Raw genomic sequence first — 24,729 nt, forward strand, 5'->3', positions numbered from 1 at the left:
AAGAGAAATAAATCAGTATTTTAAAATAAACAATTTTTTTGTAGGTTGCTGATTGTGATAGATATTTGCATTAGAGATGTAGTTTTTATATGTGTACGTTAATAAAAAGGATTTTAATTTTTCTGAAGAGATGGCATTTTAGTATTTAAAATGTAACTTTTTGTTGTCATGTTTCTGTCCGTATTTTCATGTTTATATTATTCTATTTTTCAGTGTTTAATGTTATTGGACATAAAACTTTTGTCAATAATGTGCATTCTTAATAAAGCGTTCATATCACAATTTTCATAATGATAAATTGAACTTGTAGAAGGAAAACAAACGAAGTGCACATTCTTCTATCAAAAAATGGTTTTTACCTTTTTACAAGGCAATGGATAATCCACAAGTCAAATTTAAAAAAAGATAAATCTAATATTGTTCTGCATAGGGAAGCAAAAAAACCTTTTTTGTGAGTTTACATAAAATTTTTTTTTTCAAAAGTCTAACGTTTGGTCAATGTAATATTTATTGATAACAGGATTTTTTAAGAACCATAGTCAAAAATGCGTACAGAAAAGCTTAGTTTGCTATGAACCATATAGCTGACTATACAGCTGGCCTGTAACATGTTTTTAGGTTCTATCTAATATAATCACTCATATTGCCCTAATTTTTCATGAGAAAAAAGGAATTATAAGCTCTTAATTCTGGAACTTCCCTATTGAAAGGTTTCATGCAATGGCATTGTGATTTTCTACAGGAAAAAATTGATTTGGTCGGGGTTTTTTAATTTAGCTGACAACGCACATTCAAAGTAGTTGGTTTTATGTTTGGTTACACCAGCATTACACTTTTTTTTTATAAACTATCGTCCTGCTTTACTTGACAGAAGAATCAAAAATTCATTGAACTTTCTGCTAAATTCCACTTGTCACACTTATTTTCTCAGAGTGTGAGCCTTGGACAATTCTTATGCATAGTTTTTCACTACTCATCAACTGTATACTATTTCATAGAATTAAATTAGACAATTCTCAATAAAAAGTTTGTTTATAAATTAACAGAAACTTTATGCAAATAAATGTTGTGTTTCAATGAACAAGAAATATATATATTTTTATCATAGTATTTTCACAGCATTGTAATGTTGAAGTTTTTTGGAAAATCCAAGTTATAATTGCTCTTTTTTAAAACAGACTGGTATTTTGATTTAACTACTTTGGTGGAAAATAAAATGCTTATATTCCACATAAAGATAAGTAGAGATCCCTTTGCATTAATGCATGGTACTTGTTTTGCTGGAAAAGGGCAAAAGTTGGCTTTAGTTGAAATTTTGCTGTATAAACACTGAAAAGGTGAAATTCAATTTCTTGTTCCATATCGCTTTTTATATAAACTATCTGTTCCACATAAGAGGTGTGGCAACCATCTGTACAATTCAGAACATAACCACAGAGTAAATAATCTTTGCATCACAGCCTTTTTTTTCAAAATCCTCCTTCAGAAATCTTTCTTTAACAGAACAAACAATGCTGGCTCACATAGCTTTATAACAAGAGGTACTCCTGTTGCCTACAGAACTAAATATATTTGCATTTTATATTCAGATATAGAAACTTAACCAAACATAATAATGTCAATGGAAATAGAAAGTGGTCAGTTTTCAGATGCTGATGTTGACATTGAATGTTGTAAGTCTGCAGTATTTCTTACAATTTGTTGTTTATTTCTAAAGAGGTATGGTTACCCAAATTTTTTCATAAACATGTTACACAATTAAGAAGATACTAACTTTTTAGACCTTCTGCTGAATAGATGAATAATTAGATAGGTGCAGGAATTGCATTGATAACATTTGTGACCACCTCGAATAATGCAAAGCGTGTGATTCTCGATGAATCTAAAACATGTTTCTGCATTGTTGGTGTTTTGTTCTGTTTTTATGCACTGTTGTTGAAGAATGTCAAATATTATAAATTTGGCGTATCTTTATATTAATAGTACATGTATAATATCTGTCTGTGCTTGAGCAAGAAGTTGTGCTACAGAAACACAAGATGTAATAAATAAAGCACACTCGAACTAGTGGATTTCTTAGCGGGCTACCAACTTCAACATTCTTATTAGCAGTATTCTGTCTCTGCACAATTTTTTTATAGCCATGTTACGGACACACGAAATACGATATAAATATAAAAGACGTTTAAATCGGTAGTTAAAATAAACTCATAATTTTTTAAAATAAACTGTTTTATTTGCTTTTTTTTAAACAGGTTTAAATGATGGAAAAACTAGAAGCGATGAAGTGACTAGAAGTGATGAAGAGCAATATCATCAAGATGAGTATGAAGAAGATAGTGACGATGATGATTGGTGGGATGACGTACCAATCAACAAAGGGCAAAGAAATATAACTGTGAACAAATTAAACGTGTCAAACAAACAAAAAACCAGCCTTCAACCCCAAGACAAACAATTTGGCAAATATGTGAATAAAATCAAATTAGATAAATATGAAGGTAAAGTTTTGGTGTTTTTATATTATTTTATTGAACAATACCCGAAAATGTATTTTTTATTACTCAAACTAACATTCTTTTTACCTCATGGCAAACAACATCGACATAAAATAAATAAGCAACAAGCCACACACAATTTCGTTTAAAAAAATGCCGGAAAATTGACAGTGAAGAAACTAAAATGCATACGCACAAACTTTTTTAGCGTAAGTTCTACTGAAATTGCTATCTATTTTCCAAATTGTAGTGCAGCGTTGATTTGGTTGATTCTCTGTTTGGATTACTACTGCAGCGTTGATTTGGTTGTTTCTTTGTTTGTATCACTACTGCAGCGTTGATTTGGTTGATTCTTTGTTTGTATCACTACTGCTACGTTGATTTGGTTGTTTCTTTGTTTGTATCACTACTGCTACGTTGATTTGGTTGTTTCTTTGTTTAAATTACTACTGCAGCGTTGATTTGGTTGATTCTTTGTTTGTATCACTACTGCTACGTTGATTTGGTTGTTTCTTTGTTTAAATTACTACTGCAGCGTTGATTTGGTTGATTCTCTGTTTGGATTACTACTGCAGCGTTGATTTGGTTGATTCTTTGTTTGGATTACTACTGCAGCGTTAATTTGGTTGTTTGTTTGTTTGGATTACTACTGCAGCGTTGATTTGGTTGATTCTTTGTTTGTATCACTACTGCAGCGTTGATTTGGTTGATTCTTTGTTTGTATCACTACTGCTACGTTGATTTGGTTGATTCTTTGTTTGTATCACTACTGCAGCGTTGATTTGGTTGATTCTTTGTTTGTATCACTACTGCAGCGTTGATTTGGTTGATTCTTTGTTTGAATTACTACTGCAGCGTTGATTTGGTTGATTCTTTGTTTGGATTACTACTGCAGCGTTGATTTGGTTGATTCTTTGTTTGTATCACTACTGCAGCGTTGATTTGATTGATTCTTTGTTTGAATTACTACTGCAGCGTTGATTTGGTTGATTCTTTGTTTGGATTACTACTGCAGCGTTGATTTGGTTGATTCTTTGTTTGTATCACTACTGCAGCGTTGATTTGGTTGATTCTTTGTTTGAATTACTACTGCAGCGTTGATTTGGTTGATTCTTTGTTTGGACTACTGCAGCGTTGATTTGGTTGATTCTTTTTTTGGAATGTTACTGCTCTGTTGATTTGGTTGATTGTTTGTTTGCATCACTACTGCAGTGTTGATTTGTTTGATTCTTCACTGCTGCAGCGTTGCTTTATTTCATTCTTCGTGCGGGATATTTATTTTAGGAAAGCAGTAAATTGCTTTGAGTGAAAAGCTTTTTTGTGTAACTATATTTTTGCGTATAATTTGTTGTGTTGAATGTGACATCGCTTATTGAAGCAATATTGAACAATATGCTTGTTGTAATATTTTCATTTGTTTTTGTTAGGTCCATTATTGAATGGTAAGATAGCGACAAGTTTTCAAGAAATTTCAAAGAAACAATATGCTCAGAAGTGCCGTGTAAAAGATCGTAAAGATCGTGCGACGGTAGAACAAGTGCTTGATCCGCGCACAAAAATGATTCTGTTCAAACTATTGAATAAAAGTATTATCAATGAGATTAATGGATGTATCAGTACAGGTATGATTCTTTGCTTGTCAGTTCTCTCAGAATGCTGATAAATTATTTGCAAGAAACTGGATAAAGTTTTCCAAAGTTTCGAAACTTTCCCTTTAGGTTTCTAAATTTTGTCAGAATGAGTTTGTGACTGGGAATAAAATCAAACGTCAACTGAAAGTATGTCATAACTACCTGATTTTGTCTCAAATAGTTTGGACAAAAATTTTGAACTTGGGTAATGTTTTGCACAGTTATTATGCGCGGTGTAACACGTGCGAAAAGTGAACTTTTCGGTATTTTTTTCCTATCAGCGGAAAACATAAAAAATATAATACTTAATTATTTTATTTATTTATTTATTTTTTTGTGAGAAGAAGGGAGTATAATATTACGCGTCAAATTATATTCAACACTAATTAAATTTAAACACTTCACCCTTTCTTTTCTTTTTTGCGCATTTTTTTCTTGCGTTTTTACGGTTAGCGAAAATGCAATCTCGCACCCTTTTTACGAGTAAGAACCCAGATGCATTACACATCTTTCAACTTCAAGAGTGTATAAATTTTTAACTTTTGTTTTTGTATAAACGAGTCGTTTTGCACTGCTTATAACCCTCTTTATTCTTGTGCTTGTGCCAGCCGACACTGATGATATTGTGATTTGTGTGAAAAAAGCGTTTTATGGAACTTTAATCTTTTTGTTCATTTTGCCAGTTTCGCCCAATCTAATTTTTGCAAATCTTATAAAAAGAAATATTTCGCGCACATCAGACCTTTGCGCAGCTTATGCGCAGCTTATGCGCGAAAAAAATTTCGAGCACCCAATTGTTCCCGCAGCAGCTCTTATTAAGGTTTTACGCGATAATCCCACGCAGAATAATTAAGCGACTATACCACGATGGCAGCAGATTTTTTCTCCTCGTAAGGAATTTCTTATCATGACTCAACACTTTGTTTAATTATGTTTAGCTTATGTATAAAAGCAAAATGAGACATCGACCTGTAAACTGACAAATATAAAACAACCCATATCTCAACTTAAAAAAAGTAAAACTAGCTACAACAGGTCGGGTACGCCTGCTAAATAACTGTCTATAAATTTAGATCGAAAAAAATTGGTTCCTCCTGAAAATTGTTTGTATTACTCTTACTGTATTGTCTTTGTCATATGTGACGAATGGAGGAGCACTGCAACATCACTTCTCTATAATAATAGCCGTCGTCTGTCTGTCTCTGCGCGGAAAAAAATGTTAAAAAAATGGCAAGTTAATAGTAAAAATTCCCTAAAAATTCCCTATTAGTTGCGATAGTTTTGATAGCTTTTTTTTAAAAAAATTTTGAGCTATAAATCTCCGAATTTCTTCTGATATCTCCTAAACGAAGTGTTCCCTCAGTATAAATTTAGATAAAATAAATAAATTGACGTTTTACAGTAACCGGTAGTCTTTATCAAAAAAGTGCTATAAAAAGACATAAAATTTGGCAAGGTTGAGAATAAGCCAGGAGATGTTGCATGTTAGGGGTTAAGAAAGCCACAAAATTTAATAAAAAATCTAAGTAGGTGTGAAATTAATGAACTGTATCTTGAAGTTTGTCTGCGAATTTTTATTTAAAGCTTTGTCGCTCGGAAATTGGCGCGTGGCCTAGTGGTTATGACGTTCACTTCGTAATCACAAAGTCTCTGGTTCGGGCCACAGCGCGGTCATGTTTAGCAAGTGTCTTTACAACAGCTACGGGTCAAGCCATGCTATGTGACCCAATTTGGGTGTATACGTAATGTATTCTGAAGTGACTATGCTGCAATTTCTTAGTTTAAAACTTCAAATTGTTTTCTAGTCAAACCTAACAGAATCGAAGCAGGTCACGAGTGATTGTGAGACAATTGTTCAATCTCAAACTCCGACCGCGTATATCTAAAAGGAACTTTTTTTTCCAAATTTATATGAAATATGTTTGAAGCTTTCGAAAAGGTTCATTCATTAAGAATTTTTTTGCTTCAGATTAGGTTAGAGATAGATTAATCAGTCAGCGTTGAATTTTTTTTCCTGCTTTAATGTAGCGACAGGTGGTCTTCCCTGCTCTTTCTAATTGTTTATTTTAACGCAGATTATATGTAGCGTGAAGAAAGCACGTGCCCTTACACAATGGACAGCAATGGACTGTTTATCACAAATAAAAACGTCTTTGTTCACTGTCCACTATCAGAAGGATTATCTACTGTTGGCTAATCTTTTTACCGTATAATGACATTATCGGAAGGCACGAGCCTGTTTTTTATCTATATAGAAATGTCATTAGAAAGATGATAGTTTATTGCATTCCGTTGATATAATCAGAACGGGGCGATTTGACAGTGGGAGGTACGTAGTGCTTACTAATGATCGGGTTTCTTTTTCTTACCGTGATACTATCACAGCGGATAACTACTACGGTGATTGTACGTAGCAAAATATAAACGGATTACAAGCGATTATGAATCATCTTGATGCTGCAACAATACACTCTATTATTTCAACTCATCTCTTTGATTTTCTTTTGTGGCATGTCTATCGCTTCCCTTGGTGTTCATTCGCCCACCTGTTCAGTAATAACGCCGTTCCGAAGTTTAGCGCGTTAAAATTTCTTTAAACAAGCGCCTGTTTAAGGTTTTGTTCATTCTGCAAATCAATTTTCTTTAATTTTAAAGGCCGGCTGGCTCTGTTCGTAGAAACTTTGCCTAAGAGTTTTCAGAATTTGGTATTTGCCAACTCAGCATGCTTAAGCATATCTTAAAAGGTAAAAATTATCTTATGACTTTTTGTGGTCCTTAAGTATCTACAAAACCTGAATCGGGATGATTTTTGGGCTTACTAGGTGATAATTTTTTATTTTGCAGATTCCATTTCGTAACACGCACGATAACACGTTCTTTAAGCAGTTTAAGGTTTTAAAAGTCATTTGGTAGTCGATCTAGTATTTTTATGGGATGTGGAAACTCCTTGATAAAATTTTAAATACCCATAAGACAACTCGTCGCAAGGTCGCGCCTTTTTTATTGTTTCAAGTCGCTTTAGATTAATCTATTGGTTCATTGTATTAACCAATCAAAATTGTGCTTGCATAGCTACACAACGTTTCATGACCTTGAGATGTTGAAACAACTATTTCTCAACATTACGTTTTGTTTTGTTTTTCTCAATCAATCGTCTTGTAAAATCTGCTCTTGGCAGATTCCATCATCCATAATTATTTCATCTAATATCTGTGATTACTCGATGTATTCCATTTTTCGCAGAAAGTCTGATACCTTCGTGAAGGTGTGAAAAAATGCAATTATTTCTATCTGATTTGGAGAAGTTCAAATGTTTCTTGCAACATTTTTATAAAAAAATTGATAGTTTAAACTTAAATGCCAGTCATTACCTCTGCAGAAAATTTTTGAAATATTTTCAAACATTTTTGTTTTTATGTTTAATAATTGTTTGTTTGTTTTTCAGTCTTTTCTATTCGTAGTTTCCTATTGAATATTTAGAGCAGGACGGCAAATCGTAAAATAATTGTGAACAACTTGTAGGGTACAGTGAGGACAACAATACCCTGCAGTGGGAAAATTAAAATGCGTTTCACACACACGTAGGGGTACAGTGGGGACAAAAATACCCTGCAATAGGAAAAGTAGAATGCGTTTCACACACACGCTTTTATGATAATATCTTCTGACTATCATACAATAACTGAATGTTTTTGAACCCCTTTTAACTGGCAAAACCTTTTTAGTTCCACTTTGTTTCTAATACGTCGCGGTTTTTAAAGGACTTATGAAGTATTATAAAAATAAAAAAGCTAATGAAGCATAAGTTACGAAGGTAATTGGTGGTCTTAGTATACAAAGAACTTAAAACGGTACCTTTAATTCTTGCTAAGCCTAGTTTTCTTAAAAAAGAAATAGAATGACGCTCTGTCCAAAATTGTTTTTTTTGTCCGGAAATTTATGACCAGAAAATGTCTAAAATTACTTAACCTGGATTTTCTTATTTAACCTAAATTATAATCGCCCGTCATGATCAGAGGTCTGATCGGGATGAAGCATTCTCTGTTGAGGATGAAATACGGATGTGCTATGATAAATTTTCACCTATATACAGAACTTGTATAAGTTATTTATAACAGAGTAACAAATAACAATTGAACCAATTGAAAATGTTTACCATTTTCTACGTCATCGTTTCAGGCAAAGAAGCCAACGTGTATCATGCTTCGACGACGTCGGGCTACGACCGTGCTGTCAAGATATTTAAGACGTCAATTTTGGTGTTTAAAGATCGCGATAAATATGTCACAGGAGAATTTCGTTTTCGTCATGGATACTGCAAAGGTGATTCCCCATGGTGTGATTCCCATGTCATGTTGTAAATCCTTATCATAGACATCTCTCTAGGTTATTTGGAATAAGGGGTAACAATGTAATACTGAGTTTTTTTGTCGTAAATTACGAACATTAAGGGGTGGGTGGTCTTAATAGGTTCTAAATATTGTTGAGCGGGATCTTTGATCTGTGACGCATCAGGTCACGAGTCGTTGCTAATGAAAGGCAAAAATGATTAAACTCGGATAATGCTTATAGGGAGTCTTACTTTGGTATTTGGTGGGAGGTGATGTGATTCCTTTGATAATTTTTAAGATTGAGGAGGAAAGGGGGATGGGGTGGGTTGGGGTAAATCACAGAAGAATACAGTATTTACTTTTTTTACCAATCGTAATGCTTTAAATGTATAAAATGTTCTAAATTTTTTTTCAACAACAGGGAACCCTAGAAAAATGGTGAGAACATGGGCTGAAAAAGAGATGCGAAACCTTCTGCGCATGCACGCTGTTGGCATACCGTGCCCCGAGCCAATCATATTACGTAATCACGTTCTCGTTATGGAATTTGTTGGCTCTAATGGTTTTCCAGCTCCTCTTTTGAAAGATGCGAATATTACGGAATCAAAAGCCAGAGAACTATATCTTTTGTGTGTACGAATAATGCGTGACTTGTATTGGAAAGCGAAGCTAGTTCACGCTGACCTGTCAGAATTTAATATCCTGTACGATATCGTAAAAGATAGAATGACTATAATCGATGTGTCGCAATCTGTTGAGCATGATCACCCAAGCGCCTTATTGTTTTTGCGTAAAGATTGCACGAATATAAACGAGTTCTTCCGTAAGCAGAAGGTGTGTGTAATGACTGTTAAAGAACTGTTTGACTTTATAACTGATCCTAATGTCACGGATGAAAATATCGAAGACTATTTAGAGCATGCGCAGAGGATCGCCGCTGAAAGATCGGACGATGACGTCACTCAAAAGGATTTAGTAGACGCAGAGGTGTTTAAGAACGCGTTTATTCCGCAGCGGTTGGATGATGTAGTTGATTTCGAACGTGATGTGGCACAAGCTGAGAAAGGTAACGCAGAGCATTTGTACTACACAAATGTAGTCGGAATGAAGAAGGATTTGACTGTCCCGAAATCCGATGTCGCCGAATCTGAGGAGGAGGGTGATGACTCGACAGTTTCTTCCAGGTCTGATAATTCAGGAGACGAGCGCGAAAGGGAGTCAGAGAAAATTGTCAGAAGCACAAAAGAATTACGGAAAGAACATAAAAAATTGGTCAAAGAAGAAAATCGGGAAAAGCGGAAAGAAAAAATGCCAAAGCACGTGAAAAAAAGAAAAGAGAAAATGACGAAAGGCGGGAAAAAGAAATAATTTCGCTCTTATATTTTCTCTCTTTTTTATATGCAGTATATACAATAAAAGAGCTCCTAATAAAATTCAGCACTTCTAATGAGGCAAATAAAAATAAACGACAATAAATTTAAGATTGTATTTCTCTCACAATGTAGAACGTCTTTTCTTTGGAGCGCAAGCACGACAACTACACTCTGCAACTTCGTCGACTGGCACGACTTTGGTTCGCTCTTTGCCGTCACTTTTAACATCACATTTGATAGAATGCAACCTTGTTCTCATCTTTTTCGCTTTACAACACGTGCATTTTGATTCGTAAAATGGATAAACATGTTTATACTGCGTTGCTGACGGACAGTAGCCGACACAATATTTAACTTTAATAGCTAAAAAGAAAAGAGTTTCTGTTATAATAGGACTGCTTTAATTATTATTTATTCTTTTAATTATTTTTTCTTTTTGAGGAAAGGGGGAATGGGGTATATTTTTTAGGCTGGAGTTGATACAATATATATATATATATCGATTTAAAACAGACTGCTTTTAGGTTCAATTCGAATACCACTTTTTCATTTTTTCTATCCTCAAAGTTGCTTAATTGTTAAGAGTGTATTAAAATTCAAAAATCACAAGATTTTAACTTTACATTTTTTGTGCTTTAAAGTTCGTGTCTTTTAGAAAAAAAAGATTTTATTTTTTAAAAAACTCTTTTGTAAGTAACTGGTTAGACTATCTAGAATTAATTCTAGGTTGCTTACGGAGATAATTTTTTCACCTGGCGAGTTACTTAGCGATTGCTTAATGTTTAAGTCAAATCTTTACCTCGACCGTTAAAGAATGTGTGTGTTTTTATTACACGATTTCAGTCAAATACACATTCAGGCAAGTTCATAAATATGATAAGTAAACAAATTAACATTTCTTACTTGCGACTCCACAATCAGGTTCGTCTATGTTTTTACTTTCTTCAGCTGTCGTGCATCCTATCTCGATGTTGTGATCCCGCCATGGATTTCTCGCGACATTTTTTTGACACTGCACGAGCACTGCCACACACACCAACAGAAACAGACGACGCATTTTAACTGAGTTGTCGTTCGCTAAAGTAAACACGATCTTAAACAGCTCTTAATTTGGGCGTTTTGTGTTTATCTTATCCCTGTTTCGTGTGTGTGTTTACATAAAGACACAGTGCAGTTGATATCATGTGGTCATGCAAAGTAAATACAGCGTGCATTAATTTCAATCTCTTCAAGTTATGATTTATCAAACTGCAAAATAAAAGTCTCCAGCTAAGATGACCATCATCCTATTATAGTAGACAAAAGAAAACCCCCCGTGTCATTAAAACACGTTAGAAGCATCATTTATGGAATGTCTTATATTAAAAGCTATTAACGTTGGTACTATGGAGATCTGTTCACAAACAAAATACGACATATTACCAACAATATGACGTTGCCGGAAAAATGTCATGTGACGCCGTCGCAGTTGTGAAAGCATCTCGTTTTATTTGAGCCTACGTCATTGTTTGATTATGTAACCTAATAATTTACATTAGCTTGGCGAAATCGGGAAGTTCAATAAAAGAAAAAAAAATTCACGAAAACATTTTTTTTTTCAAAATTCCTGGAAATGAAATATGTAAGGAATATACTTTTTGGGAAAAATTGGTCACTCATATTTTATCCTTGCGCCTTGCTCAACCCTCATGAGCAATGTTTCCAGGCTTTACTCAATAAACTTTTGGTTCTTTTACGTCCTAGAAAGTTTTTTCATTCCTCTGATTTCTTGATTTACATTGAATTTGCTCAGAAATAATTTTTATTGCTACTTGGTTGTGTTTTACTCTGTTCCCGCAAATATCAGCACTATCTAACTCAAGTGAACATTGAATTAATATCGCTGTGTTTTGTTGTTTCGTCGTATTAGCAGATTATATTAGGTTGGAAATTTTAATTCCAAATTAAATTAGAATTACAATGCAGAATAATTTGAGTGTTTGGTGCTATTTGCTCTAATAGTGTGAACACTGCTGTTTGGGATGCTTCCATTCTGAAGGAAATTTATCCGCAGCAGTGTAAACGTGATTTAATACTTGGTTTTTGATGTTTTTGTTTGACTACATATATATTCGTTCGCAACTAGCCAATAAAAGTCCACGAACAATAATCCAATAAGTTTTTCCCGCCTTTTTTGTTTTAATATGTTAAACGAGCCAAATTTGGCAATTCAGCCAAAACTATTGCACAATCTCAAAGTTGTTCAGAGGCGTAACATGGATTATTTTGGAACTTAACCTTTTGACCGTTGCCAAGGTAACAAAGTTTGTTACCAATTCAACTTTAATCTTCCTAAAAGCTTCCTTCTGTTCTGTAAATTACACATTCAGAGGGTGTTTCTACGCGAGAGTTTGTTCATATTTTGTATTTTTTTTATCTTTCTATATTTTAATAATGGTGGAGTGCATCATTTTAGACAATTCGATATATCCTTTGTAATTCTTTTGACTCAAAACTAATTTTGTGCTATATTGTACTTAAATATCCAATTACATACTTGAACGTGGATTTGATAAGGCGCGTGCCAAACCAGTAGCTACCTAACTTCATTAACAAAGCAATTAAAAACTGGCGATTAAGCCGAAATGTAATTACTAATAGATCTTTGTTAATTAGATCTAAATGACAACATTTAGTGTCCGTCATTATCTATTGTTACAAGATATATAATGATCTACATGTCATTTTGGCTTAAGGATACAGAAGTACCATATCAATAGCTTGGAACTGCGATGTTTTTAATGATTTTAGATGTTATCTCCTCTTCTTACAACTTCGTTACCACGACTCTTTGTTTCAATCAATATGTACACAAGTTTTGTCATGTTAGAATGGAAACTCTTTTATTACTGGAACAGAAGTATGAAAAACTGGACAAAACTTTGATTGAAAAATTAATTGCTGGTGGCTCCGATTGCACCGCAAAGTAATCTCCTAGTTCAACCTCGTCCCCAGGACTCTTACGCCTATAATATAGTGACAGGACGACTCTACTTTAGCGCTGTCCCGTCAGAATATCGAAGACGTAGAAGAGCCCTAAGAATGAGGTTGCTCCTAGTTCTGACGACATTTATTTAAACATTTAAAATACATAATAGCTTCCACCAGTGTTTTTTTGTGTTTGTCTGCAAGAACGGACGTTAAACTTTATTTCTGCGTGCAATATTTTCGTGCCATCTACGACTTCTGGGGAATAAATACTACTTAAATACTAACTTCGTTCCCAAGTTCCTCTCGATGTAGAGAACTGAGTATGAGATTGCTAGAACCTTGCCAGACTACACACGCAGAAACTTTATTTGACAACATCGACAATATATTTTATTTACACTATATGTTTGTTGTCAGAGAAATATTATAACACATAAAAAACTTAAATTTTTTTCTTTTGCCAAAATTTATACACACGAAAAAACGTTTAAGACTCGCGTAGCCGAAATACTCAAAAACCTACATTTTATTTGTGTGAAGCGGAAAGAATGATTGCGACAAAATGTTGTTCCGCATGTAAGTTTTTTTTACAAAAATACTAATTACAGAAAAATCAACATTACAATCCAACTTTTGTGAAGCTTGGATAAGCATGTAAAATATTTTTACGACGTGGTTGTCTAGTCTGCTAATGACCTCGCCAAGAATATTTAAATATCATTTTATCATCTTACATTAAGTCCTGACAAAAGCCAATTAGCTGCTCAGAAGTATACATCGGAGAATTCTTTATGGAATATCATTATGGATATATATGTAAAAATATCTCTTATGTTACTGTGGCTTATTTTAAGATACACATTTACAAACTGCTGTTTTGATTTTAAAGTACTCTTCTCTTGTCACGTTGGTTCGCCAATTATGTTTAAATAACTTTATTACGGTGCGCTTATATTCATGGTGGCTTACATGGCGTGTTCACTTCTTTTTTTTCATTTTACATGTTGCACAAGCACACTTCGTCACTGTGTCTCTATAAACAATTTTTGACGTCTTTTTGCCGTTAACTGCTGGACATTCCAAGGAAATGAATTTCGCTCTTTCTTGGATAGCTTTACAGCACTGACAGACGGATCTGTAGTAAGGGTACTTGTGCTCATACAATGTAGCAGATCTACAATTTCCACGACAGTATTGCAAGGGAACCGCTAAATGTAAACGAAAAATCGAGTAAACTAAACTCTTTTATATTCACAACTAAGTTTGTTTACCAAAACTAATATTTACTCTGTGTCAAATATATTTTAAGCTGCAAAAAGCTATCTACTCACGTTTCGCTGATACGCAGCCACTTTCTTCGACTCTAACATGAGTCGTCTCAGGCTTGCAGTATATATCCATGCCTTCCCAAGGATTTCTTCGTACGCTTGTAACTTTTATAATGAAGAAAAAGATCACAAACCAACTGAGTGAAGCCATCGTTAAATTCTCTCTAAAAAAAATTCATAAATCGAAGCTATTAAAACAAGCTGTCATGGCAACGCAGAAATTAGGACATGGAGCCAATCTGTTCTATAACAATTAGTGTCTTTTCCGCTGACTCTAAATGTTCTGAATTAACAAGTGTGGTGGAGAGTAAATAAGTTTTAACTGTTCTCTACCACAGGTGTTAAAGGATAAGTTCTCTCTCTCCCTCTCGAAGTCAAACGCAGTGTTTTTATCCTCAACAATATTGAAACGTGTCAAGATGGTGTCGCAAACACGCAGTTACAACTGATATCTATGTATTAAATAAATTTTGTATAAGAAATATAGCGTTTTCGGATTTAGTTTATTTTACACTTGGAGTAGACAGACATCGCTGTTTTCCTTTTCTAGCCTTTGGGACAACTTAGCATAATCAGGTGCTTTTTAGTCTGACTTCACAGCATTGCGCAATTGTGCATGTGATTTTAATGTTCACTTACAGTGTGCCATTATGTTAGAAATACATTCCTAAGCGCAATAGCTGAATAACATAGTGAAAAATATATCTTGACAAACTACTAACTGAATGTAGAGATCACGTGACTAATGACCAAAAGTTCGAAAAAAGTGACGTTGCACTTTTATATCTTTAATCACAAAAGGACTGTTTCTTAAAAAACAACATTCATATTATGCCACAATGGGTGCAGCTTTGCCAACTCTTAGCATTTGTGGTCGTTCTTGACCGCACTGTGACGAGCAGAATGACAAAAACAGTTACAAAACTGAAAACGAATTTCTAAAAGAAGAGGTACAAATTTTTTTTCCACGAAACTAAATATGTTTATAGAAGTAAAAGAACAGATTGGATTCCTATTGTACCGTGGGATATATGAAAAAATGGAAAAACAAAACAAAAAAGAAAAGAAAAAAAAGTACAAGATATAGGAGTTATTTCCTCATTGGTAGTTTTATAAATCATTTTCAGTTTAAATTAAATAAAAAACCTCCAAAGTATATCCAAAATTCTTCTTTTTTTCTAAACGCCAATCAGCTAATCTTGTATGATATCATATGAATGTCAAACGGTGTTTAACATTTACTTGTCCTATACAATGAACTCTACGACATATTTGTGTATGATTTAGAATGTATACACGACACGATATGTCATAATAAAAATCGCATCGTGTGTATTGGACTTTAAAGAGACTTTTTCGAACACTGAATAATTTCCCCTCCCACCACCACCACCACCGCCACCACCCAAGCCTTGCAACCCTTAAAAAACATCTACGTCACTCAAGAGCGAAGACACAACAAGATAAAATATCAACCGCAAACATGTTTAGGATATTGAGATCTGCTAAAAATAACATAGCCTAAACAAAACTTCAAAGGATCCTCTAATGCACCTGTCACTCAACCTTGTTTACATGAGAAAGTTTTATGTGTTTAAATATGTTATGAAGGATTTAAACAGAGGCTAAGGCTAAGTGCATCTATGCTGTAATGCATACGTAATTTATAAATCTAGCTACTTCGTTGACCCTTGATGTTTAAGATTTACGAATTGTCATCTAAAACGCACCATAAATGGTGTTTCCTTGGATCGACGCATTATTTTTTTCTTGTTTTTTTCATTGAATGTGAAGTGATCCTGTTTTTCTCGTGAGTGTACACTTAAAGTATCTCCACCAAACTATTTCAAGCATTTTAAAACATTTTGCAATATGAATTAGTTCAATCATTTCTCACTTAGGTCATAAAGTTTATTCAAACGGCCTCATGCGACATATACACCAATTACGAGATTCCTATTGGTAATTATCTTTTAATTATCATTTCAAGAAGATAAAAATGCAATTCGTCTTATTTTTTTCGATCTAGTTGACAACCGAATGAACGAGTTAGAAGTAGCTATCTGTGTTACTTTCAACATTTTTTAGCTACGTACGATGCCTAATTTAGCGAGCTAATAAGCTGATCTGGAGTTTATGTTTATTAAAGTAAGTGTGAACTCAGAACTCTTAGTTCATTCAAAAAATAGTTCAGATCATGTTTAGTTCACAAGAACCGCCAATGTTTCAAGAAGTCTCTCAAAAATAATACTTATTATTTAGTTTTAAATTCAATAATCAAATTCCTTACTTGTTTATAATTAAAAATTTTTTTCAACGGTGAATTTCCTCAAATCTCAGCTACTAAGCCTAAAACTAAATTTTAGCTACAATCTATGCAAAATAAATGAAAATATATATATAATAATAATAAAAACGGAAAAACAGAATTTTTAGTAATTAATTATTTTATAAAACAAAAACAAAAATATTTTTTCATTTCTTTCCTTCATTACGTGACATCTCACTAGCTGAGTTGGCAGTTGTTTTTCAACGAATCTATTTTTGTAGACAAGGTTTAAAGAAACACTTTTGTATTTCACAGCAGTATACAGCCTACCCTTCCGTTTAGACAATTATCAGTAACTTAGCTTCTCTCTATTTTTCTAAATGAATAATTAATACCTTCTACCTAATTATGCATTTTATTTATTTAACCCGATTCCTTCTTTTTAAATGTATTTATAATTTGCATTTATTGACTTTAATCCCTTAATAAATTAGATTTTAATCTGATGTTAATGACTTAAAGTTTGTATTTTTATCTAAACATTTGAATTTGTTGTTGCTATTTCTGTATATGTTTGAGGGTTCTTCATTTTCTTGCATGCGCTAAGTCTATTCACGTTTACATCAGGAAAGAGGTGTTTCAAAAAATTCTGGCCTTATCATATTTTACTTGCTAAGTAGCTATCTCGGGAGGGTGTGAAAAATACTTCAAAAGTGAATATATAGTTAGAAGGGTCCTTATGGTCAGCTTCCTGATTCGATTCAGAGTCGAATCAAGTTCAAATGATTTAAATCTTGATGTATTAGGTCTTCATTTCTTTTTTAACTCCAGTTCCTAAATCACACATTAAGTTTTTTTAATTTTTAAGAAACTTGTTGTTGTATGGTGTGTAAAAAATCTAGTCAGTAACGGAGAGTTAAAAGGGTGTTTGATGCTCTGTATATGCCAACATGTTAAAGCAACTGCCAGCAAAATGCTGTCAATTTTGTATAAAAAATGCAATCTAATGTGCCATAGTACGCATAAGGTAGCAAATAGCGGATAGAAATGTTCCGTTGTCGATTGTTTACTGCAGTTTGATATTTCTTCGCCAGTAAGACTATTTTTCTGTTTTCATATAACCGTAAAAACAATCAAATAATCAATGCGTGTCCTTCGACACAATGTTATCAACTATCTGGATTAGTACGCACACTATAAATCAAAACAAAAACTGGCTAATATCTCACCTATTCATGTTGAGAATATACTATATGTATTTTCTAAAAGCTAGATAAAGTTGCCATAGAAAAGCGTCATTTTTGAGTACCCGACTTTCGAGCCCACAAGGTGTATACATATAGAGTTCGTCGCATTAAAACTCTATCTTGGTTTTGATTTTAAAGATCTAGATCCTAATTTAATCAAAAGGTTTCTGGTCGTTTCTCTTATACTTTTTCACCTTTTTACTGTGACAATTCCTTTTTGAGCTCATGTCCAAAACATTACTATTTTATTATTGATGTTTATAAATCTTTGCACCTTTAAGCCCAAAATATGTCGAGTAAAAAATGTTTTTGAAATATCGAGATTTAAACTTTGTAAGTAAACATGTTAGATTTTATAGGAAAAAAACTGAGATAAAAATGTTTGTTGTTTTTTATTTTTCTATTTTACCTTTTTCCTGTCTGAAATTTATATTTTTAATTAAAAATAACTAATTCATGAATCTTTACAATGGTATAAGTACGAAAAAGATGTCGAAAACAGAAAATTTAAGTATTTCTTGTATCCTTGAAATCTAAATCTTTGGTATCCTTAACTTTAAAAAGACGTAAAAAAGTAAGAAACTAATATAAAAAATGTAGCAAAGAAAAATGTGAAGTTATTTTCAAGCTCTGACTTATAAACAGATTGCTTATAACAAAACGTGTACTACGTACTAAGTTTTACATCTGCCAACAGCAATCAGCAACAAAAACTAACAGCCAACGCTAGCTCTGGCAAAAAGTGACGCCCGTCATGAGTGTAGTTTCGCGATATGTGTCATGGCACGTATATATTTCGCCACCATGTGTGATATTTTTCCAGGTTTTATTTATAATACTTGGGCTTGGATACATTTCATAGCTTAAAAATATTTATTGGCTTACCGTAACTAAGTGCTGCCGATTAGCGGTTTTGATGTAATTGATCACGTGGTTATAATGTTGGTGTTGAAAGTTTGTTTTGGAGTTACGATGCGACGACAAACGACACAGCCGAATAGTTTTGAAATTTGCATTAATGCAAAAGCATTTTTATGTTATGAAAACATCTTTTTTATATTTTTTAACGACACTAATTTTGTTTAAATACAATGAGTGAGATGAATTCTCGAATCAATTCGCTGCTGAGTTATTTTAAATTTTCTTTCAATTCATTTACATCACAGCTGTAAAAAAAATTCCAACGTCTTATAAATGCATCCAGTGAAGTGAGGTTACACGTGCCATCGCAATAAATATAAGCTTATGAACGCTGTATAATGTCATTACCTCTCTAACAAGGGGGTATTCTTAAACCGAATATTTGTTTGACCCATTTATTATTTTAAATCAAATAATATTGACATTTTCGGTAGGATTCTTAAATATTAATACACATAACAACAAAAGGGGTTTATAAATCGGAATTAGCGCAAAAAAAGAAGGATATGGGTAATTATCAAGAAATATTGATAATATCACGTTAATTGGACTTATATAAATAGACGCATAATCTTAAAATGTTGAAACGTTCTCTGTTTCTCTTTCTTCTTTGAGTTCATTCGAATTTATAATTACCCCCATCTTTGACTTTCTATTAAGCGCTCAGAAATATAAAAGATAAAAAGCATGCTTCCGAAATGGCACGCTTCTCGTATTATGCTGTGGCAATCTCGTGCCTCGTTGTTAAGCAACATCAACATAAAATTAAAAGATATTTCTTAATTAGCAATTATTTGTACTTTGCTCTTTTCTCCGCGAATTAATCTCTTTTTTATATATAAGGGAAAGGCGTGCGGACTAAACGTCATTTTACTGCATGTTCGTGTCATAAAGAAGACACCTCGATAAATTATATTAGCAAGGTAGGTGTTAATTTCGTTATAATTTCATTATAATTATGTGAATTTGTATTTTTATGCTTATCTTATAAAATTATATACGTTATCTATCTAAATTGTATTTTCGAAGAGAACAAGTTGATGCATACAAATTTAGGTGCTTTTCTAATATTTCTTGGCTTTCATTTTGCGCATATTTTTGGGTTAATTGTCTGCTTTTATATTTGTTTATTTACTTGTTTGTTAACTTTTTAAAGATTTTTTTTAACTCTAAAATCACAAAAAGGGTGATTTGCAAAACGGAATTTTTTTCAACGTAGTGAATAATTTTCTGCGTTGCGCAAGTGCACTTCTAGTAGTTCCGTGTACCGCACGCTGATATGAAAAACAAAAAAATATTATATTTAATTTTCATTTTTTATTAAAAAAAAAACAGATTACAAGAGTAATATATAAAATAACCTAAACAGAAATAGTCTGCATGTTCGTGTAATGTAATCATTCTACGCAGCCACGCTATTTCCTGGACCAGCATCTGCATTTTTTAATATCTAACTAGGGAAATATTACTTGTCCTATTTTGGAATTGGCGTACAAGATATATAAGAAGGAGCTAACAAAACTACCGTTTTAATTCAACTTTTTCAGTTAGAGGAATCAAACAGGCAAAAAGAGAGTACGAAAAGTTTTACTGTAAGTTTTCACTTACCATTAAAGATGGTCAACCTCCCACATTTGTGAACTTTATTTTATAAAATAATTTCTACACGCTTACCATTGCGAATTAACACACATTGAGAATTCGCCATTATATTTTGTAAGGGCTAGCGCTACAGGAGAGAGGGCGGAGATAGTTAGCATGGATCTCACAGCAGGGCAATCCTTAAATTGATAAATTTTGGCCAAAAATTGCCGCAACGGGTGTTTTGACCACCCAAGATTAAATTTAGTGATTTTTACGTTACTTAAAATTGTCCCTTACGAAAAGTTATGCATCGTGACAAGTTTAAACTTACAAAAAAACAAATTATTTTTCTGTCAAGCAATATATATATATCTTCCTTTCTTTTTTTTTGTTATGTCCATTAACTGCGTGCTTTTTGCAACAAAAAAGAAGCTGGTTACCAAACATCACGAAAGGTAATGAAATTACAACATTGAAAGAAAACAAGACATTAAAATTAAAATAGAAATAAAAACCTAATTTGTAATCCGCAGGTGCAGAGTTTGACCTGATGGATGGTGAATGGAATTTTCCACTGATAAAGTTAATGCGTTTCGGCTTGGTACTACCAAGATTAATTGACTAAATCATTACATACAGCATATACTTTCTTGTTTATAGATTGATATATATGTTTTTTGTGTCCAACAGAGAAAAGATTATGGACAGTTTATTTATTTCACAAATTTTCGTGACCTTATTGGCTAATTTTAATCCGAGCACCTTAACTTCTTTCAAACAACAAAGATTCATTTTGTTTTCAACTTAAAATCAAACTTAAGCCCTTAAGTCCGTTCAATACCAACAAAAAATTTTTTTGGTGATTGAGAAAATTTTAAAAACAATAAAATAATTTTACAGCGAATTAATTAACATGTTAATTTATGTTAATAAATACAAAAATAGTAATTCGGAAATGGCGGGATTTTTCTAGAAAATACAGGCAAAATGCTCGGATTAATATCTTTTTTATCAAGATTCCTCTCTTAATCCCATTTCATAGACGGGAGATAAAGACATTGTTTCGACAGAATGCCTCATACTGCTTAATTAGTGGAGACGTATATTTAGCAGTGAGAGCTGTAAAAAAGAAGTTAATAAAATACGGTGTTTTATTCCTAAAGACAGCAAGTTACAAACGATTGAAGCTGTTGTGAAAACTACCTTAGTTTTTATATTATTACATTAAAATAAGCAAGGATTCTTTCTTTTAATTTAATAAAACAGAATTGTAGAATTTGTTCTTGCAAATAAAAAGAGAGTTGTTTTTTGATACGGAAAGAATATATCCAGGATGTTGTTTTTCTACGGTAAGTAAATTGAAACTGGATCAGTGTACATAAAATCTTATCTTTTCGTGTTGATATTAATTTATTTCATTTTTTTTATTTCGCCACACCTTTGTTGTCTCAAACTTTTATTTATTTCCTTTCACGGGTATCAAGGATAGACATTTCCCGTTTTATCTAACGTATCCACAGGGAGTACAGATTTCTTTTTATCATTCTTTGTAAATTTATTTTTAAGATAAAATAATTTTTTTTCTGATGTCCTAATTAGTTTTTCTTTAAGACGAAAATTCAATTTGGAAATATCAAATCTTTTTTTATTAATTTCTTCACACGGTTGCTTGGGCTTGTTCATTCATTATTCATGATTTTTTAACTCATCGAGTTCTATTTTGATAAGCGCTCAGATATGTGTATAAATAGGGCTGAGGAGCAGTCAGATTTTGTCTAAGCAGATTAATTGCAAAAGGGAGCGGGAAATTACAACTTTCAAAATGGCGAATTCTACAAAAATAATTAGTTTCGGTAAGATGCATCAGTTAACTTGTTCTCTGGAGAGTATTTTTGAGTTTCTTAAATATATGTGACGTTCTTCATTGTGAAATAAATTACAATAATTTTTATATTTCTCTTATAGACAAACTTTTCGCAGCGATAATGAATAGACGACTGAACATCATTGCATTCATCGTGATTTATTTCGCCATCTGCTGCGCAAGAGTTCGCCCTAACGAATCAAAATGTGTAGTTGTCAAATTTCCCGCCATCAGAGTCAAATCAACCGACGACCGATGCGGATATATACGTGTAGCCATGAATCAATGTGTTGGCGCTTGTCGATCTGTTGATAAGTATCCCTTGGGGAAGGGAAAAACAATTTGCACTTGTTGTCAGCCAGTTGATGGTATAAAGCGAACCATACAGAGATCCGTTCTGTGTTGGAGTAATAAAGGGGATATGGTCACCACTGTACAAAATTTTACCATTTGGGAACCCACAGTGTGCTCTTGTCGGAATTGCGGAAGCCTAACGCATTATTAGATGCTCCTCAAGCAAAGTGGACATATGCTATCTATATGTGGTATTCGATCAGTGGTCAAACGCATTGTTAAAGACATCGTAATAAAATGCCTTCATAGCGAATGAAAAAAAATACTGAAAAATACTGTTCAAGTCAAAACACTCAAAAATTTGCTTCCCTGTACGCATGTTAAGAAAAGAAGCTAGTCGATATATCGGACTGCGTATGCGTTGCCTTGTCTGACTTGATTATAACTTGCTTCATTGTTTATATCCTTACAATCCTTTGTGACCCTCGTTTTTTTAAGCACCATCTCATTTTGGGTTAGTTTATCCAACGTTGAAGTTCTCAAATTTTCCTACTGTTTGCTTTTGCAGTCTGGGCTGTCCGATAATGTCGAAAATCGCCCCATGTTGAAAATAAACCTTGCGTAACTTAAAGGTGCTATTTTAGACGCGACGTCGATCTTGGTTAAGGAAATTTAATAATTATAAAAACACAAACATTATAATATTTAAAGATTTTTAAGGATAATTTATTTATTACAATCAAGTAAATATATTTTGTATTTTACACTAAACATGAACTAAACTACCGGATGTGTCGAGACTGTTTTTATTTATTTATTTCTTAATGGAAAATACTTCCTTTCTCCGTCCTAGCCTCCCATATTTTCCTCTCTTTCAAGATAACAAAAACTCCTGGTGGCGTATCGTGGCTTGATAGTTGTATACGTATTGCATGATAAATCTCCAGCTTATAGAGGAATTTCTTTATACATTTGAAATAACAGATTCGTTTAATTCATATTGTTATTACAATAACAAAACTCTTATTATAAACTTCAATTGAACCAATTCGTTTAATCTCCGTTATTATGTCCTATTAGAGGTCTTTTGTGACAGAGCTTAACGTACCGTGCCAACCTGTGACTATATATCTCCCTATGTTTTTCAATTATCTCCGTTAAAGAAAAATGACAGCTCATTAGATTGACATATTGCTTTTTAAAGAGAAGATTAAGACGTTATCACTGCAATGCGACAGTTTGAAACGCGACATATGCTGCAACGCGATATGTTACAACGCCACATACATACCGCAACTAACTCCTTTGAATCGCGTGTGGGCAACATACTGAAACACCATATGTATACAACGATATAAGTCTTTTTTGTGAATTGCGTGGTAAAAATACAAAGATAAGAGTAGGGCGTTAGCTAAGCATTAACGAAGCTCACTAGGTTTTTCATAGTTATTTAACCAACATCTTATTTAGCTTTTGTATTCCATTAAAATTATAAACCCGTGCAAACACAGCAATCACACAGCTAGACAATCACTTCAGTGATAAAAATTTAGCATCTAACAAACTTTCGTTAATAGCTTTAAAAGGTTTAACCGAATTCCCTCGAAAATTTTTTAATAGAGCTTTTAAATAGAAAAAAATTAAAGTAGAGACTGTAGGGAAATATAAACGACGAGAAATTTCACCCTGCAGTGAAAAGTGCGACTGTTTACATGGTGTTCCAATTCGGATTTATTTTCATTCTAAGATGGCCCATAAAGGGACGAAGAATCTTTTGTATTTTTGATTTTCAAGCATGCGCGTGGATCGTTAATTATACACCGCAGCATGCTAAAGTATTTACATAAAAATCTTTCACTAGTTTAAAACCTGGCTACACTCGATTTGACTAAATACTAAATTTTATGATATGTAACCAGCTTCGTCCTCAAGGTTTTTAGCCTTTTTGTGGGAAAAACTCTTGGACAAAAGTGGATATATAACTCAAATAAAACGCCTAGCAGAATAGACACATTCCTTTTCAGATTAAAAATACAAGAAATTAATTTAAAGTAAGTGCTCTTGTCTCTTTTTCGCTCTTTATACTTCCACAATTGTTCGTTTCCCCAGGGGACACAGGGGAGGGGGTATTAAATTTAGCGATTTTAGATGTGAGTAAATTAAATAACAGGATACCAAGTACAACACCTTTTTATATATTGATACAAAGCATTAGCCTAGGCAACGGTGACGTGAAAATAATCTAAATCACAATTTTTTATTTTAAAACCCTTTTTGACACACGCTTTATGACATTTTAAGAAGATGACGAATATTAATGTCGACTAAAATTGAACCAACGGACTTTATGGACCGACAAATGATTTGAGGGACAAATATTTAAATAAAATAATTAACCTGTACTGTTTCTTGGCATTTT

At 33.1% G+C, this 24,729-nt stretch overlaps 4 protein-coding genes across 5 annotated transcripts; 2 read left to right on the forward strand and 2 right to left on the reverse strand.

Annotated features, from left to right (window-relative positions):
- The first annotated feature begins 1,589 nt into the window (after positions 1 to 1,589).
- Positions 1,590 to 10,722, forward strand: LOC130641228 (serine/threonine-protein kinase RIO1-like). The gene is made up of 5 exons (XM_057447946.1): positions 1,590 to 1,673; positions 2,256 to 2,501; positions 3,926 to 4,120; positions 8,309 to 8,452; positions 8,882 to 10,722. The coding sequence occupies exons 1-5, from the start codon at positions 1,616 to 1,618 to the stop codon at positions 9,826 to 9,828; spliced, it is 1,590 nt and encodes a 529-aa protein (XP_057303929.1). The 5' UTR covers positions 1,590 to 1,615; the 3' UTR covers positions 9,829 to 10,722.
- On the reverse strand, positions 9,829 to 11,268 carry LOC130641234 (SCO-spondin-like). Its single transcript, XM_057447952.1, has 2 exons — positions 10,737 to 11,268; positions 9,829 to 10,196 (listed from the first exon to the last, which is right to left on the reverse strand). Exons 1-2 carry the CDS (start codon positions 10,888 to 10,890, stop codon positions 9,955 to 9,957), a joined length of 396 nt encoding a protein of 131 aa, XP_057303935.1. The 5' UTR covers positions 10,891 to 11,268; the 3' UTR covers positions 9,829 to 9,954.
- Positions 11,269 to 13,368: 2,100 nt separating this feature from the next.
- Positions 13,369 to 18,692, reverse strand: LOC130641233 (bursicon-like). 2 transcript variants are annotated; one of them, XM_057447951.1, is made up of 3 exons: positions 18,533 to 18,692; positions 14,135 to 14,295; positions 13,369 to 14,011 (listed from the first exon to the last, which is right to left on the reverse strand). In XM_057447951.1, the coding sequence occupies exons 2-3, from the start codon at positions 14,280 to 14,282 to the stop codon at positions 13,782 to 13,784; spliced, it is 378 nt and encodes a 125-aa protein (XP_057303934.1). In that variant the 5' UTR covers positions 14,283 to 14,295; positions 18,533 to 18,692; the 3' UTR covers positions 13,369 to 13,781. The 2 variants fall into 2 exon arrangements, with proteins under 2 accessions (XP_057303934.1, XP_057303933.1); XM_057447950.1 differs by lacking the exon at positions 18,533 to 18,692 and adding an exon at positions 17,630 to 17,748.
- Positions 18,693 to 21,835: 3,143 nt separating this feature from the next.
- Positions 21,836 to 23,082, forward strand: LOC130641231 (uncharacterized). Its single transcript, XM_057447949.1, has 2 exons — positions 21,836 to 22,005; positions 22,118 to 23,082. The coding sequence occupies exons 1-2, from the start codon at positions 21,975 to 21,977 to the stop codon at positions 22,519 to 22,521; spliced, it is 435 nt and encodes a 144-aa protein (XP_057303932.1). The 5' UTR covers positions 21,836 to 21,974; the 3' UTR covers positions 22,522 to 23,082.
- The last annotated feature ends 1,647 nt before the right edge of the window (positions 23,083 to 24,729 follow it).

Source organism: Hydractinia symbiolongicarpus, chromosome 4 (assembly GCF_029227915.1).
Source record: "Hydractinia symbiolongicarpus strain clone_291-10 chromosome 4, HSymV2.1, whole genome shotgun sequence".
Taxonomy (NCBI): Eukaryota; Metazoa; Cnidaria; class Hydrozoa; order Anthoathecata; family Hydractiniidae; genus Hydractinia; species Hydractinia symbiolongicarpus.

Excerpts from the sequence above, each read along its gene's own strand:
- LOC130641228 (XM_057447946.1), top strand. The coding sequence starts at position 1,616 with ATGTCAATGGAAATAGAAAGTGGTCAGTTTTCAGATGCTGATGTTGAC. Across the intron at positions 2,502-3,925 it reads CAAATTAGATAAATATGAAG|GTCCATTATTGAATGGTAAG; the intron begins GTAAAGTTTTGG and ends TGTTTTTGTTAG. Across the intron at positions 4,121-8,308 it reads TAATGGATGTATCAGTACAG|GCAAAGAAGCCAACGTGTAT; the intron begins GTATGATTCTTT and ends TCATCGTTTCAG.
- LOC130641231 (XM_057447949.1), top strand. The coding sequence starts at position 21,975 with ATGGCGAATTCTACAAAAATAATTAGTTTCG. Across the intron at positions 22,006-22,117 it reads TACAAAAATAATTAGTTTCG|ACAAACTTTTCGCAGCGATA; the intron begins GTAAGATGCATC and ends TTTCTCTTATAG.
- LOC130641233 (XM_057447950.1), bottom strand. Across the intron at positions 14,012-14,134 it reads TGGCTGCGTATCAGCGAAAC|CGGTTCCCTTGCAATACTGT; the intron begins GTGAGTAGATAG and ends GTTTACATTTAG.
- LOC130641234 (XM_057447952.1), bottom strand. The coding sequence starts at position 10,890 with ATGCGTCGTCTGTTTCTGTTGGTGTGTGTGGCAGTGCTCGTGCAGTGT. Across the intron at positions 10,197-10,736 it reads ACCTGATTGTGGAGTCGCAA|CTATTAAAGTTAAATATTGT; the intron begins GTAAGAAATGTT and ends TTTTCTTTTTAG.